The sequence below is a fragment of the Conger conger genome, chromosome 11, assembly GCF_963514075.1.
Source record: "Conger conger chromosome 11, fConCon1.1, whole genome shotgun sequence".
Lineage (NCBI taxonomy): Eukaryota > Metazoa > Chordata > Actinopteri > Anguilliformes > Congridae > Conger > Conger conger.
This window is the reverse complement of record NC_083770.1, coordinates 14738346-14755540: the sequence shown is the minus strand read 5'-3', so window position 1 is coordinate 14755540 and position 17195 is coordinate 14738346. Positions and strand designations below refer to the sequence as shown.

The 17195-nt window shown below is 43.8% G+C and overlaps 1 protein-coding gene across 1 annotated transcript; it reads right to left on the bottom strand.

Moving 5' to 3' along the window:
- Nucleotides 1–357: 357 nt before the first annotated feature.
- Nucleotides 358–14557, bottom strand: gda (guanine deaminase). Its single transcript, XM_061260445.1, has 14 exons — nt 14407–14557; nt 12051–12139; nt 10968–11136; nt 9359–9446; nt 7731–7836; nt 7342–7369; nt 6969–7076; nt 6377–6484; nt 4700–4797; nt 4472–4539; nt 3779–3925; nt 2766–2884; nt 2433–2460; nt 358–1609 (listed from the first exon to the last, which is right to left on the bottom strand). Exons 1-14 carry the CDS (start codon nt 14533–14535, stop codon nt 1539–1541), a joined length of 1356 nt encoding a protein of 451 aa, XP_061116429.1. The 5' UTR covers nt 14536–14557; the 3' UTR covers nt 358–1538.
- Nucleotides 14558–17195: the final 2638 nt, after the last annotated feature.

The following is a 17195-nucleotide window of genomic DNA, read 5'->3' as shown; positions in this document are numbered from 1 at the left end:
ATTAAAACCACCTGCTTAAACCAGTTTAAAAACTTGTCTATAAACTCTTAACATTTCATTATATGATATGTGTACTTATATAAGCAGTAAGTGAATTGCATTCAAAAGTTTAATTTTTAAATGACAGAGCAGGTCGGTTAGATTTCAAATCTAAGATGGCTGATGTTAAGTTAGCAGGCCCCAACTGAATATGAAACATTCAGTTGGGGCCTGTTGGGGTAGAAAAATATGCAAATAAGTACAGAAAAGAAATCAGTTCTTATCACTGTAACTGGGTCATACACCTGAAGGCAAACTAAAAGAAACTCAGACACATATCAGTAAGCATGAAAAAAAGTAAAGTGGCACACAAAAAAAAAAAATTCACATGTGTTTTATTACAGTTTGACATGTCCCTTAGTGGAAACAGCATTTTGCACTGTTTGCAGCCTTACGTATTCTGTACTTCAAGGATAATGTATTATTCAGATAAACATTAGTTACAACAACAATGTAGCAAGCTCAATATGTAATTGATAAAATTGTATATTTTCAATGACATTGTGAATCTCATTAGGAAATGTATTTTTCCTTCAGAATTCAAAATACATACGGTAAACTTCTATAAAGATAATGGGGGTTAGTTGAAATGGGAGTGGAGTCATCAGGCTTCTACTCCTAGATCAGGAGGTGGAGAATCCAGGTTCAGAAAGTAAAAGTCATCCCCTGTATTTTGTTCCAACCACCTGCATTTGCTATTTGCTAGCACAATTCTTCAGCAGGGGGTTGAGGTAGAGCTAATTGGTGAAATCAGCTGACTGAGTTCATGGGTGAACTTTCTGACCTGTGGACTTTCCACCTCTGCCTAGTCCATAGGAATGCGTTACAACTAGAACGGCTGTCTAAATCTGAAATAATGATGAGCTGTTCCAGTTGTAATGCCGCTCTGTGGTCTAGGGCCATGGTTCCCGAACACCATGGACTGGTGCCGGTCCCTAGCAAGATGGCCGCCGCTCCCCAGCAGCTGCAGTTAGTCATAATGAAATGCACGGCATTGCTGACCGTACAATGTTTGGCAGTCACTGAGACTCTGAATCGCCGGACCACAGGCTGAAAGAGTTTGGAAACCTCTGCTCTAGGGGTTTAAGTATTGTAATCACACTATAAATGACCCAGTGAGTTTGGAAACCTCTGCTCTAAGGGTTTAAGTATTGTAATCACACTACAAATTACCCAGTGAGTTTGGGTATATATTTCTGTGTTCCTGTGGGCACTGTATAATTGAAGAGAAAAGGACCAGTCTCTCCGCTAGTCTTCAGTCATTACATCATTCTTAACTATAGCAGGACAACCAGAGCAAAGCCACGGCAGAAACGGTGTGTGAAAGCTTTGGTTCCATCAATGCAATGCCCTGATTCTCATCAGCTACAGAAAAAAAAAACATTTTAAAAGATTAAAATTCAGTATATATGTATAGATGGCAAAACAGGTACAGAGACAGATAAAAACTGTTAAGGTGAGAGTAAAGTGAATGATGCACGGTGATGCGGGTCAGGTGACTATTCGGACTGCTGAAATGGGATGACCTTCTTGCCAGCCACGTAAACCTCCTCAATGTTCCGGTCGTCGCCTGGAGAGAAGGGGGAGAGTGTCCTCAGGTCATTTTGTTTAGTTTTTCTGTTTTTCATTTTTATCTTGGAGCTTTTGATTTGTGTTCCATAATGATTCGAGTAAAAAAAAGAAAAAAGAAAGAAAAAAAGAGACTAAGCCAAAATCCTTTCGACACCTTTTGAGAACCCTTCAAGATTAGTTGGCAGTTAATTATTTGCCTGTTATTTTGCTCCTCAATTCCTCTCCCTCTCCTTCACTATTATATTCTCTCCATGTAAGCTACCCTTTTACACTTTCTCCACTGTCCATGTGAGAGCTGACCACAGGAAGGGGATGGGGAGGGGTTAGGGTTTTCAAAAAACAACGCTGATGTGTGTGGCCTTTATTGTCAATAATTTTCTGCACTTTTCAGGCCCATTTTCTCCCAACCCACAATGCTTGATTTGTGTGTGTTAGTGTTTATTGCTGTGTCCTCTTCTCTTGGTTTGGGAGAGCCGCACGCATACGGAGGCGTGACCGCAGGATGTCAGTCACTGCTTCTTTGCACTTTGGGCTAGGGGTGGATGCCTCATGTACAGCTTGTGCAGGCAGACTGCAGCCTCTCAGTTGACCAGAGGGGTCACTGTTGAGCATGAATTCAGCCCATCCACACACTGGTGCCTCAACAGGATGAGCCAGCAAGCATCCCGTGTTAACATTTCAGAATCAACACTATCACAGAATAAATAAATAAAAACCTGTTCACATTAGATTTTTCTGTATTAACATTTTCAGTAGAAAATCAGTTTGAGAGCTCAGACAGACAGACAGATTAGCCTGAGTTTATTCCACAGTTTACTTACCCAAATTCAGGAACTTCTCCAGAATCACCTAAACAATGTGAGAATAGAATGTCTTAAATGTCGGAATAACACACAAATACAAAAACACATCACCATACTCAAACACACACACACATGCATATACACATACAAGCCTGCAGTCACACTCAAACACACACACACACACACACACACACACACACACACAATATACTCGCTTATCTTTTACATACAGGCATCTGCCCTGACAAACATACACTCACTGAGCACTTTATTAGGAATACCTGTCCACATACTCATTCATATGATCTGATCAGCCAATCGACTGAGTCTATGGAGCGAGCAAAGACTCACCTTAGGGCCCTCACTGGGGAACACGTCAAACGGGCTGTCAGAAACCACGGGGTTAATCAGCAGGGCGTCAAAGTCCTTCCCCACCTCGAAGTTCCCCGTTTGCTTGTGGAGAGACAGTGCTGGGGAGACCACCGAACAGTCAGCCAATCAGATTCCATTTCAGCACAGGTAGCATAGGTTATGGCACAGCGTGTACAGGTCAGGTGAGTCTAATGGCCGAGTACACAGTGGATGCTGTCCCAAGGCTGTGGCCAAAATTACTGGGATATTATACTATAATATTATCGGTGACTTGTATAGGATATTTCAAGGAAGTCTCATAAAAATGCTTTACAGAGTAACAGGGAAACAGCAACCCTGAGCTCCCAAATAGCCCAAAAACTCCCTAGAGGGAAAAAAATCCTCAAACAGAGGCAAGAAATCTCAGGAGGAACCTGGCTACAGGGGGATTCCCATCCTCCACTGGCCTACAGCTTGAGATGGAAACAGGTGAGGTGTGACACTAGCAGGTAAAGTAGGAAGTCGACATGGAGGGATCTAATGTATGCAGTTCAGAGGGTCGGGGGATGAATCTGTGTACATGTTTGACTCTGCTCTCCGTGTTCAAGTTTGACTCTTTGCTCATTACATTACATTAATGGCATTTGGCAGACGCTCTTATCCAGAGCGACGTACAACAAAGTGCATACCCATAACCAGGGATAAGTGCGCTGAAAGATCCTAGAGGGAAGTACAATTTCAACTGCTACCTGCACAACAAAGATAAGGGCCAGGGCCTATTTGAATTATTGTTATTATTACTATTTTTAAACAAACAAAACAAACAAACAAAAAACAAAGCAAAAGTATGACCAAACTCCTTAACTAGCCAAACACTGCTTACCTAGCCAAAGTAAAAATACTGATACACAAACAAGTAAATCAGTGCTCTCTGTGTACATATTTGACTCTCTGCTCTGTTTGACTCTGCTCTCCGTGTTCAAGTTTGTCTCTCTGCTCTTATACCCTCTCACCTTCGCTTCCTCCCAGTGTGGCCAGTCTGAAGACCTCCTCGAAGGTCAGCGCTTTGTGTTTAGGGTCCTGGATGCTCAGGATTTTGGAGGTGTCCAGCGTCCGTCTGATGGCATCCAGCATGGAGGGGGAATACCCACCAGCAACATCTGTGTGGAAAAGGGCAGCAGAAACAGAGTCACACTGGTGACACAACCCAGGCTTTTGATACATTAGCAGGTAAGGAAGGACCACAGCATCTGCAGGTTTAACTCCAGTCCTGGAGGGCCGCAGTGTCTACAGGTTTAACTCTAGTCCAGGAGGGCCGCAGTGTCTACAGGTTTAACTCTAGTCCTGGAGGGCTGCAGTGTCTACAGGTTTAACTCTAGTCCTGGAGGGCCGCAGTGTCTACAGGTTTAACTCTAGTCCTGGAGGGCCGCAGTGTCTACAGGTTTAACTCTAGTCCTGGAGGGCCGCAGGGTCTACAGGTTTAACTCTAGTCCTGGAGGGCCGCAGTGTCTCCAGGTTTAACTCTAGTCCTGGAGGGCCGCAGTGTCTACAGGTTTAACTCTAGTCCTGGAGGGCCACAGTGTCTACAGGTTTAACTCTAGTCCTGGAGGGCCACAGTGTCGGCAACTGCAGCTGTGGCTCCTCCAGGACTGCAGTTCCACAGGCCAGGTGCGGTGATTGCGTCCAGCTTCCAGCAGAGGGCCTACCTGTGCCCAGTCCCAGTTTCACGTTGTGCTTCAGAACCCGTTGCACGTCCAGCATTCCGCTACACAGCCTGGCCAGACACACGGACACACAGCGACACACGGACATCAGCTACATCATCACACAGCGACACACGGACATCAACTACATCATCACACAGCGACACACGGACATCAGCTACATCCTCACGCAGCAGACAGACAGAGGGGCTGCCCAGGCGCTGTACTCACGAGATGTTGGAGTTGGGACAGTGCGCGATGGAGGTTCCTGTGTCTTTGAAAAGCTTCAGTTCGGAGTCGGTGAGGTGGCAGGCATGAGCCATCACTGTCTGCAAATTCAACATCATCATCATCATTATTATTATCGCTATCGTCTTCATCACTATCCTCTTAATCATCATCACCATCCTCACCATCACCTTCATCTTATTCTTCATAATCATCATCATCACTGCCTGGTAGTCATTATTGACCCCACTGTTGCCACTAGCTTACTGGATTGCATATGTTCAGCAATAATGCCTCTTTAAAACCAGTTACTTTAAAACAGCTACTTTGCATCAGAGACTTTCTGCTTAATACATTCTATACAGTCTCAGCAACTGCGCCAACATTACTGGGGCATCATATTCAGCATCAGCACTACCACAGTCCTCCAACAGAGGGCAGTGACGAGCTAAATAAATGCCAATCTGGTACACAGGACAAAACAGTGGTTCTGAAGTGCAAAACAGCTTTTCTGTGACAATCACAAACGTAAGGAAAACGAGCACACAGACATAAAAAAGCGGCTTAATTATGGAAATGATTAATCAACTGTACGTGCTGTTGAATTTATGCAGTGAATTTTAAAAATGAACTCAGTTAACATGAAAGACATCCGGGAGGTAGCTCGGGGAGTCTCAGGGATTTTGGCATGACTTTTTTGGACCCTGAGAGAGGTTAAAAAAGTTAATGTCCAATGAATTTAACATTTAAAATTAACTGATGTAATTTCCTTTTTGTGTTTGTATGATGCACTTGCACCTCAGAGGTCCTTGTTTTACCTACGTTTGTACTTTTCACTTCAGGTTTTTGTGTTTTGTACTTCTGAGCCACCGAACAATCCCCTTTCCTTCAGTCGCCAATGAATGTAACTGCCTCTGAGGTCAACTGTCTTAGACATAACACCAGCTCCTGTCAGGTGCTTCAATTCTTCCATCAGCTGGTATTCTAGCAATATCCTGCAGTTCTGCCAATGTGAATGAAAAAATAAATGGATGTAATACACCCAGTGAGCGCTTCATTAGACTTATTGGTCTTCTGTTGCTGGAACCAATCCACTTAAGAGGTTTGACACGTTGTGTGTTCAGAGATGCTCTTCTGCATACCACTGTTGTAATGTGTGCTTATTCGCATTACTGCCACCTTCCTGTCAGCTTTGACCAGTCTGGCCCTTCTCCTCTGACCTGTCTCATTAACAAGGCATTTTTGCCTGCAGAACTGCTGCTCACTGGATGTTTTTTTTTGTTTGTTTGTTTTTCGTATCATTCTCTGCAAACATTAGAGCCTGTTGTGCTTGAAAATTCCAGGAGATCAGCAGTTTCTGAGATTCTCAAACCACCCCGTCTGGCACCAACAATCATTCCACAGTCAAAGTCACTTGAATTTAATGATGTGGACTGGGTCAAATGCAAAATACTTTAGCTTTTTAGATGTTGGTAAAAATTAGAAAGCAACCCAGCAGACTTCTCTGGGGAACCCCTTAACTAATCAAAACCTACAATAATAAGAGCAGAGTTTTATTCTGAATACTGATGAAGACATTGTAGGTATTGAGTATTTGAGGCAGGCCAACGGCGATCAGAAGGTGTGGGTGGGTCAGTGCGTGTGGATGCGGTGTGTGTGTGATGTAAGGTGATTGTGTACCTTGTTAGTGAGGAGGTTGTGTTTGTGGTAGACGTCGGCGTAGGACTCCGAGTCGGGGAACAGCTGCTTCACCAGATCCACCTCGTCCTTCGTCTCGCTGATGTGACTCTGGGGTGACAGAAACGGGATCCATCTTGAGTATACAGCCTCAAGCTAAGGCTTCATTGAAATAAACTTAGGTGAGAAATTGCCAAATCAGATCGCCTCTGCATCAGAGGAAAAAAGCTTTTACAGATATGGTTCGATGTGTCTATTTCTGGATCCAAAATAGGGCATAAAATGTTCCCTTCACAAGGTTGTCCAAAGAAACAGTTCCAGCTCATTAAAATTATATTTTATATTAAAAATAGTTCTCTCCCTTTCCACCTCAGGTGATCCTTCTGCCACAAAATGGCTGTCATCACCCAGGTAGGTGCTACATATTGCTGGTGGCTGAGGCCAGTTTCCTTCTCATCACTGTAAAGCGCTTTGAGTGTTAGAAAAACACTGAGGAGGGCACTTAGCCAAATGTTGGTCAATAAAACAGAAAGGAGACTTATGTTTAAAGTGTAAGAAAAACGCAAAATAAATGCAACAACACAGATGAGCTGACCTGTATGTGCAGGTCGTTGTTCTTGGCGATCTCCCCCAGGTGTCCGAGCAGCGAGGCGGAGCAGGAGAGGGCGAAGCGCGGGGTCACAATCGGCCTCACCCGGGCATACTGGGAAAACATTTACCCGCTCACACCACCGTCCACTCACCTATAAACGTGTCAGCTATTCCCTGTCTCAAATACACTGCCACTGAAGGGCCAGGTGGCCAGTAAATCATTGACACTTTTAACTTGTTAACCTGTAATAAATCAGTTAACCTGTGTATCAGTAATCATCCTGTTTTTAATTTTTGTATGGTTCCCTCTCTGTCCCTGTTTTGAGATTCACGTCTGGCTTATGTGGGGTGTGCATTGACTGATTGAGATGACTTACCTTTCTTTTCAAAAGCTCACCGATGAACCTGCCAATCACAAGACAGAAGTGTTTTACATGATGGTGCAATATTCTTGTCATTTTAAAAGATAGCAGCCCTAATGGCCATGTCCTGTTTGCCTCATGGTTTGTACATGGTAACAGCATATAAAAATTGCATGTTGGTCAACCAGCATGGCCAAGCTGGTCATGAAGCTGGTCTATCTGAGTATGAGCTGGTCAACCAGCATGGCCTAGCTGGTCATAAAGCTTGTCTAGCTGGGTATGAGCTGGCCTATAAACAAGTGCTGGTAGCAGGTCAACCAGATACCAGCTTTTTAAAAACATACCAGCTACCAGCTGTTTCAAAACCTAGCTTTAGCTGTTTTTTTCCTGTGACCCAGCCTCACCGCTTGGTCTCCTTGCAGGAGTGGTCCACACTCTCCTGGTAGACCGGCACGGCCTGGTTCCTGTCCATGCACACTTTCCCCACCAGGGCGCGCTGTCCGTACTTGTCTGAGAGGGAAGACAATGAATGGAAACAACACACTTTGAAGGAGAAATACACACCTCCTCATCAGCCTCATGAACCGCTGACCTTCTGTAGACATAAACAGCGGGCAAACAGTTTTTTCTAAAATTGAAATATTTGATTGCCGTTTCACAGACCGTGTAAATTTAACATGCTTTTTCTTCTTTCTTTACCAGGCAACTGAACAGAAATGGGTCTTAGTCAAATATATTGAGTATTCTCTTGTAATGAATATGTAATGAAACATATCAAAATATATTGCAAAATATTTGGTATCTAAATGCGGCAGTAATTTACGCACTTGACCACATTGGCAGTATCTTTTTCGATATTGAGGAAAATATTTTTTTACTACATTGCCACATTCCTTTCTGGCAAGAAGAGCACTCAGAGCTTTGTGCAGTCTAAAGCTCGCTTTCTCTCACACACACACACAAACTCTGTACAGATGAGCCGATAAGTGCAGAAGGCTGAGATAGGTGTGTCCCTGGAGCTATCCTTTGGCATTATTCTCTTCAGTGTAGTGCCTGTCTAGGGGCCCCTTGTCACACGGACAAACAGCACCAATAGGTGGGTTAAAGTCCCGCCTCTGCTCACACGTTTTCACCGAGCCCTTCAACGTGGCCCGTTTCCCGGGAGACCGGTGATTTCTGCACCTCGATGTGGTCTGGCTTGCCTCTTACGCAACTCCAGCACGTGCAGTGGTTGCCGGCGTTACACCGTCTCCTCGGCCAATCCGCTCTGAGTGGCGAGGCCCTTGCCCAGCCCCCCCGACCCTCCCCAGTCCCACCCTAAACAGGCCGGTGTGGGCTGCAGGCGTTAGTTCTGTGCCCCAGGATTGCTCTACTGAGATAGGTGTTTGAAATTGATCTTTTGACCTGCCAGTTCTGCTTACATTTTTACAACCGCACTAAAAACACATTTCTCTCTTATGACCAATGACTTATTTTCAACCGTTGTTTGTTGTTGTTCTGTTCTTGTTCTTATGCCAATCACTATGTATATATACTTATTGTCTTTTCAGTTTTTAAATGTACAGTGATCTGTGAAATAAATTGTGACTGGATTTGACTATCAAAATCTCCGGTGTGAGAGATGTGGAAACCTGGTTCTATAAATCAAAGTCAGCGTAATAGAAATAAATGATGGTTGTGCAGATCTTATTGTGGCTACACCAGGAATCGAACTGCTGACCTTGCGAGTCCCAGTCATGTACCTTAATTACGGGGGCGGCCTGTAGCGTAGTGGTTAAGGTAAATGACTCACAAGGGCAGTGGTTCTAATCCCGGTGTAGCCACAATAACATCCGCACAGCTGTTGGGCCCTTGAGCAAGGCCCTTAACCCTGCACTGCTCCAGGGGAGGATTGTCTCCTGTCTAATCTAATTGTACATCGCTCTGGATAAGAGCGTCTGCCAAATGCCAATAATGTAATGTAATGTAATTATGTTTATTTGCATAAACAAATAAATAAATTGTGCAAACAGTAATGGTGTGTCTGGCCTACCTGCGATTTCCCCGAGCAGCAGGGAGGAGTCCGTGTAGATGGTGGCGAAGTAGCAGGCGGCAGTGGTGCCGTTTCTCAGAGTCCGTTTCTGAAAGACAAAACCTGCACGGTCACGCTTCTGAAAGACAATACTGCACGGTCACGCTTCTGAAAGACAATACTGCACGGTCACGCTTCTGAAAGACAAAACTGCACGGTCACGCTTCTGCACAGTGTCTCCGGCTGTCTAAGACACATTCCTGAGAAAAAAAGTATTTTCACTTTTGAAAAGAATAAATGTGTTGTGAATGACCACTGCAGTGAAGCTGCAGTGAAAATATTGTGAAAATTTAAATTGAATGTCCCTTTAGTGTAGATGGCAATATAGTAGAATATATGAGTTTTGTGATTAACAACAGATAATCATGTCCTCTATAGGGGACAAAATGTATTGTATTGTCTTATGAAGATATTTTTGAATGATAGATGCTTCCATGCGGTTCGGACACAACTGTCTCACCTGACTGCAACAGCACCTATGGTGGGTCTTTTAGCTATTGCTCAGAAGACGAATACATCAAACCAACCAGACTGCTCTGCAAAAAGCCCTGGTTGCAATATGAATTTCGAAATGTTGACTGTTATTTTAAGCTGGGGCTTAAGTGAACACTCATCCACTCAGCAAATCAAGTTTGACTCAACTATTAAAAACTCACTGATAAGGAGTGTGGAGATGCAGAAGGGGTGGGGGTGGGGTGGGGGAGGGGGCGAGGTGAAAGCAGAGGTGGACTTGGAGGTGGAGGAGGGGTGCTTGTTAAAATGTAACACCGACCATGAGGCCTTGTTCCAGACAGAAGACAAACGAGACAGAAGAGCTCCCCTTTTCATGACAAGCAATACCCTAATAAGGTAATGACCTTTTATAAAGTTACGTAACAGTCCCATAGTCGTTGGCACACAATTACACATTAACTAAGTAAGGTCACTGTTTTGCTTTCCCAAGATTTAAGTAGGTAGTAGGGATGTTCTTGAATGCAAATACAGTATTCGGCAAACCAGAAATAATGTGTTTTATACAAATATTTGTTCCTTTTCAATGTTTTATGTATTCGCAAGTCTATCCATCTCACATGAGAAGAACAGCTGTAGACGACAGACAATAATTTCAAGGGAGGGAGCGGGGTTCAATTGTGTTTCGCTCATGAACCAGTGTTGTGGCATCACTGAGGCTACACACACAACTCAGCCCTCTTGTTTATACCCTATGCTTTGTGCACTGCTACACGTACTGTCACATCGCTTTGTATATGTTGAATTTGGATTTGCTACCTTCCCGGCAGCCATTGATTTCCATTGATTTCCGTACTGTATGAAAATCTATTCCTGGAGCTGCTTGATATCAGAAGCGTTTTTGTCAGTTACATCACAGCTGCATTTTAAAAGGCAGATTCACAAGTGGGTTCTGTGGATACATCCAATCCAATACATCTGATCATTTTCATATAAAACCACGATCGCAAACCCCCAGTTACAATCCCGACCGATCAAGTTGAGGAACAATTACTGGCAGTCACGGTTGTGATTTCGGGTTGCTGTGTACTGGCCCCGGTCTGGCAAACCCCTGGCTCACCACGACTTTGGTGTAGACATCATGGGCGAAGTCGAGGTCTTTGTAGTTGACCTCCGTGGGAAAGGTGTATGTGTTCAGCCACTGCAGCAGGGGCATGTCCAAGGCAGTGCCCGAGTAGCTGTACTGAGACGCGTGGATGTGTGTGTCCACCAGCCCTGGCATGAAGAACCTGCCACAGAAACAAGAACACGCTCCATCAAAACATCCTCCACACTGGCCTGGAAAGGACAGGGTGGCCCTGACGTACTGAGGGCCTCTCAGTGGAGGTCAAAGGTCAACATCTGAAACCCTGCGTGGAAATACTAAGTGTCCTTCCACCTGAGTTTTGGGCCCATCTACGCACCAAACCCGACAACCAATCGACTCCCAACAACACAGGTGATCGAATCTTTGTTGCATGCAAACTGCTGGAGTTTGGCTTGGCTTTGTTACATGCACATTTCTGCGCTATGACTAGTCATTTATGCAGGCAAACTTGTATACAAGCTAGCAGTTCTGAATACATTTGCAGTGTGGTGGTTCAATGAACATTGGTCAAGGACAATAAAACATTTAACAGCATGAGACAATAAACAACAAATGGCATGCAAAGTCAGACAGCTAGGCATGCAACCCAGAATCCTGGGCGCTCCATGAAGTACTCCCCAGCCACACATTTCACTCCTTAAGAATCGGAACCCGCCCTTAGCGTGTGTTCCCTACAGGAGAGGCGTGGCTGTAAGAGAAAGGGAAGGAGAAAGGGATAAAGGAGGATTATGAGGTATGAGGACTGCACTGCAATTGAAAACAAGAGCAGCAGGGCTATGTGGTTTTTTTACTCTGAGAAGTGTACCGCCCCTCACTCTGACTCTCCCTTTCCATTCAGAAGCTCAGAATACAGGGACACATCAATTTTTCCATGGAGGCGGAGACGTGTTTTGGAATAGGGCCCTGCTACCCTCCCTATTCAGGTCAGTTTTTGTGTTGTTCCCTGCATGGAAGAGCGCGAGTGAAAGATGATTAAAAACATCCTGGTCAAAGAAAAGATAGGAATCAAATGACTGGGGAGGAAGAGGAGGAAGACGAGAATGAAGTAGAACTCACCGAGGTCCCAGGTGTCTCACGTCTGATATTCTGAACCCCCATGTCTTGGAGAGCGTGCCCAATTCTGCCGCTGTACTGATGAAGGCGATCTGCAGGAGGAGGGGCACAGACACGTCAGCACTAACGCTAGCACAGACACATCAGTGCTAACGCTAGCACAGACACACCAGCGCTAACGCTAGCACAGACACATCAGTGCTAATGCTAGCACAGACACATCAATGCTAATGCTAGCACAGACACATCAGTGCTAATGCTAGCACAAACACATCAGTGCTAACGCTAGCACAGACACACCAGCGCTAATGCTGGCAGGGCTGGCAAACGAACCTTGGCAGCACAGTGAATCCTGAGGAAATGAGAAAGTCAGCAAGTGAAGTACTCCTCATGGCCGAATGTGTGAACTAGCCAGCAAGAAATATGACTTTAATACAGCACTGTGAAAAAGTATTTGCCCCCTCCCTGATTTCCTTTATGTTTTCATATTTTTCACACTGAATAGTTTCAGATCTTTAGACAAAATGTAATCTTAGACAAAGGGAACCGGATGTAAGCACATTTTTTAATTATTGTTTCATTGACTTAATGAAAACAGTTATCAAACATCCACGCCACCCCTGTAAAAAAGTAACTGCCCCCTTACATTTAATAACTGGTTACCTCATAATCCTTAGTTTTTAGCAGCAATAATTGCAACCAATTACGTCCTATATTTATCTGTATGAAAAATAATAAATAGAGAAAATCAGGAAGGGGGCACCTTTATCATGACAATGTATATACACAGTACTGTGCAAAAGACCACCCTTTCTTTTATTCAGCTTCCTGTCAGCCATTCAGTGTATTTCTTTTTCAGTGTCAGAAAATAATGCTAGAAATATTCAGTGTTTAAAATAAAATTACTGAAAAGCCCCCACCACTACATATAACATAAAATCTATCAGCACTTGCCCGCTATTTATTTTGTGCAATTCTTTCTTTCATGCTACGACCACTTTAAGCCTCCCATCCATCCAATGAACAAACAACCACTGTGTCCTCCCTACAAAAGTTGTTGCCAAGTGTGTCAGACCATATGTTAGAACCCCTTGCCTTGACAAGTGACTCATTCAAACAAACACCTACCCAAACATATCTCAGCTGCCTTGCAGATTCATTTGTCGTGTGCATCTAAAATGGCTAAAGGAGGTATTTCTGACTAGATATAAGACAATTCAACTGCATAAAGAAGGTTGGTGTCAAATAAAAATAAGAGAGAAAAAACAGAGTTGCAAAACTGGAGTCCAGAAGATACAGAGTACAGAGAAAATAGGACTCTAACAACTGTACAATAACTAGTAGACTGCGGAAACTCCCTCCATCACACACAATCACTTTACATATTGCAGAGCCCTCGAAACAACTGCAGAACCGAAGACGCGAGAAGCAGCGCTACAGAGGCATCGCGTCCGTGGACATATACGCGTCCGTGGACATATACGCGTTCGCGTCGCACTTGCAGTGAATTTGGAGCCCATACCCATCTCAGTACGCACAAAATACATTTTTTAAGACACTGTTTAACGTTACACCGGTAATCGTAGAAGCATATCTGTAATGTGAAGCCGTTACTGAACTAGCCAGGTGGGCACTAAAGATAATGTTCTATAACGTTTAAAAATTCAGCTGCCGCTGTACACTGTAGATTATCGGAACCTATATGCTATTGATTATCAATTTAACTGCATAAAACTGTTTTGCGGCTGCACATTGCATGCATAATATCGTCATTGTGCGTGTAAAATTAGACTGAATGTCCAGATATTACAAATTCCAAAAAAATGTTCGACTTACATAACCCAATTTTGTCAACAGGTTCCCATAACCTTTTATTTTTTTGGTACTTGGTACTTTGGTACTTCCTCACTGAGAGTTTTCATTCACAACGCATGTAACATCAAACTACAATATCAAAATAGAGTTTTCTTTAGACAAAAGCGGATGCGGATATTCTGCAAACCTCTCCTTCCGACAAATACTGCCTCAAACATTGTACCTTGATAGGTAGTATATGTATTAGCGACAGACAAGTATGCTCTTGACCATCTTCGCCCCGTAGCTATGATTACCACAGAAAAACACCGATTTATACATTCTCTATTAGAAATATTTATTGATGCAAGTTTCTTAAAAACAAAAGCGTATTTATTCAATAAGTAAATGAATGGACAATAAAATACAAGCAAAAAATGAAAATATAATGATAATATATATTTGGCTAAAAAAATATATTCTGATGAAGGTTAGGCTATACCGAATTGCCAAATACATCGGTATGGCTGTGTAGCAGGTCTTGGCTTTAGGAATATAATCTTACCCTTCCCTCTGTATCGACTCCAAGAATCGTATCTTCTAGAATTTCGAGCGCTGCATTTTGTGTCGAGTGGACGAATGTCCCTCGGTAGACTCGGGCAATACTGGTGAAAGTTTCGCTGGTGCTTGCCATCTTTGCTGCGAAACGGCAGGAGCCGTACCGCAACTATATATAGGCAATAGAGTGGGAGCGGTCTTTCCGTTCTCTAGCGCCGGCCCCCTAGTTGGGGCGAGGCACGTGCGCATCCCCGGAGTCTCTCTGAACAACACTATTGGATACATTCCGGCTCCGACTCCTACTTGAACGACCCGCCCTAATGGGTAGGCTACATGTACCTGTGGGAATGATAATAATAATACAAATAATAATAATGATAATAATAATAATAATAATAATCATTATCATTATAATTATGATAATAATTCATAATTCATAATGAATAAATTATATATTATTATATATTTAATTATATTATGGGCGGGATGGATGGTGCAGTGGGTAGCACTGCCGCCTCACAGCAAGGAGGTCCTGGGTTCGAATCCCGGTCGGCCGGGGCCTCTCTGTGCGGAGTTTGCATGTTCTCCCCGTGTCTGCGTGGGTTTCCTCCGGGTACTCCGGTTTCCTCCCACAGTCCAAAGACATGCATGTTAGGCTGATTGGAGAGTCTAAATTGCCCGTATGTATGAGTGTATGAGTGTGTGAGTGTGTGAGTGAATGGTGTGTGTGCCCTGCGATGGACTGGCGACCTGTCCAGGGTGTATTCCTGCCTTTCGCCCAATGTATGCTGGGATAGGCTCCAGCCCCCCTGCGACCCTGATCAGGATAAGCGGGTTCAGATAATGGATGGATGGATGGATGGATTATTATACTATTATCCACAATGGTGAATCAATGAAAAAATATTACAATGTTAACTGAACGATGGTTGTGACTGTAATCGTGTGTTACAGGTCCTTCCTTTAGACTATAGTCTTCATCTTTTTTGAATAGTCTTCCTTGAAGTGGTTAAACATATATTTTTGGAAATACAAAATGTGCAAACAGCAGCCTGCAAGGAACCAGTTCATAATCCTAGCCCATCACCAAGGATTAGTGAGGATGTCTCAGGTTCCATGTCAACTCCACAATGAATTACATGGATAGACAGAGCCTACTTCTGCTCAACTGTGAGATCTCAAATACTTTCACAGTGAAAATGCTTAGTGTTAATTCAGACATGCTGTCCAGTGGGGGATGCATATTGTTGGGAGACAGACAGATGTTAATGTCCGCAGGAAGCTTCCATTGTTTTATAGACAACCAATAAAACACAGCGGTAGAAATTGCAGCCTATAGGGCAACCCTGTATAACAAATGACCAATCAGAGGTCACACTGTATTTAGCACCAAAATTTGAATACATGCAAATGTACTTGTATAAAGTCCCCGAACTCCAATGGTTCGATGGATACTTTTGTGTGAATCCTTCATGCTGGATTCCTGCAATAAATACTTTCCTGACTCAAGACACAAACATCGGATTTGCTGCTTCCTGAGAAAACGGTCACTTTAATTATTTGGTAAAACTTTGTGTTACCAACAATATACTCTTCTGGAGTTGAAAGGAGTTTTTCCCTGAACATTTCTGTTACACTTTTTACCACTAGTAGACTAGTAGTAAACTAAATAACATGCAGTAGGCTAGTTCAGTCATAGAGTCATGGTAACTGCCAACAAACAGGCAGTGTGTGTGTGTGTGTGTGTGTGTGTGTGAATGAGAGAGAGGGGAAGGGGTAGGGAGAGGGGAACAGAAGGTCACAAGGACTTACACGGAGCTGGCTGTATTCTCCTGAGGCGTGTAGTCATTGCGTGAGTGCATGGTAACAACGCAATTAGTGCACCTGGACATTTCCTCTAGAAAATCTGCACAAGAATTGTGAACCAACGGCACACCGTATTCTTGTCTGCTCTCTCTCCCAGCACCTCTCACTTAAAGTTCACAGGTCCTAAAGTCCACAGTATATCGACCATTTTCGGGCAAGCATGTGGGCTAGAAGGACATGAAAGCACAAAACCAGATTCAGTACGTATGGCACTGAGATGCTCGTTCTCTTGCCGTTTCCAGGCCCTCAGCAGCCCCATGTTCTTCAAAGCAGACAGCTTCATAGGGATACGCTGTGCTGTCAGCAGCAGTAAGCTCTCTCACGCTCCAAAACTGCACCAGAGGATGACAGAAAATACTCTGTTCCTTTTTTTGACAGTCCGTGCTCTGTCTGTCTGTGTTTGTTCACGGTGCCTGGTGGGTGGAGCAGAGACGTTAACCCAAATTGGGAGCACCTGCGGCCACTGCTCCCCAAGCCTTTAAGATGCACTCATCCCCAGTCTAGAGTCTCCAGACTAGGTCTATCTCAGTGAGCTTAGCTGAAGTTGAAACCATGGAGCTGCATAACAACTGGAACGGCCAATCCGAATGTGTGGAATAAGAATCAGCAGTCGTAATGCAGTTCATTGGTGTAAGGGTGTTAACACGAGGCTTAAATTTCAGTTAAAGACCCTAGAGGAAAGTACAATTTCAACATTTCCGCCTTACACCATAAACCACTGTTCGCCACACATCCGCTTACACTACTGATGACACTGACTGACTTTCACACATACCTTCATACCTACTGGATGCTGAAGGCACAGCACAGTATCTGAATTGACTGTTGGGAACAGTTTGAACTGTTCTGATGATGACGTACGGATTAATGGGCAAATTGTTTATTGAGTAACCTTAAATGTGGCTAAATATTGAACATACTTTAACACAC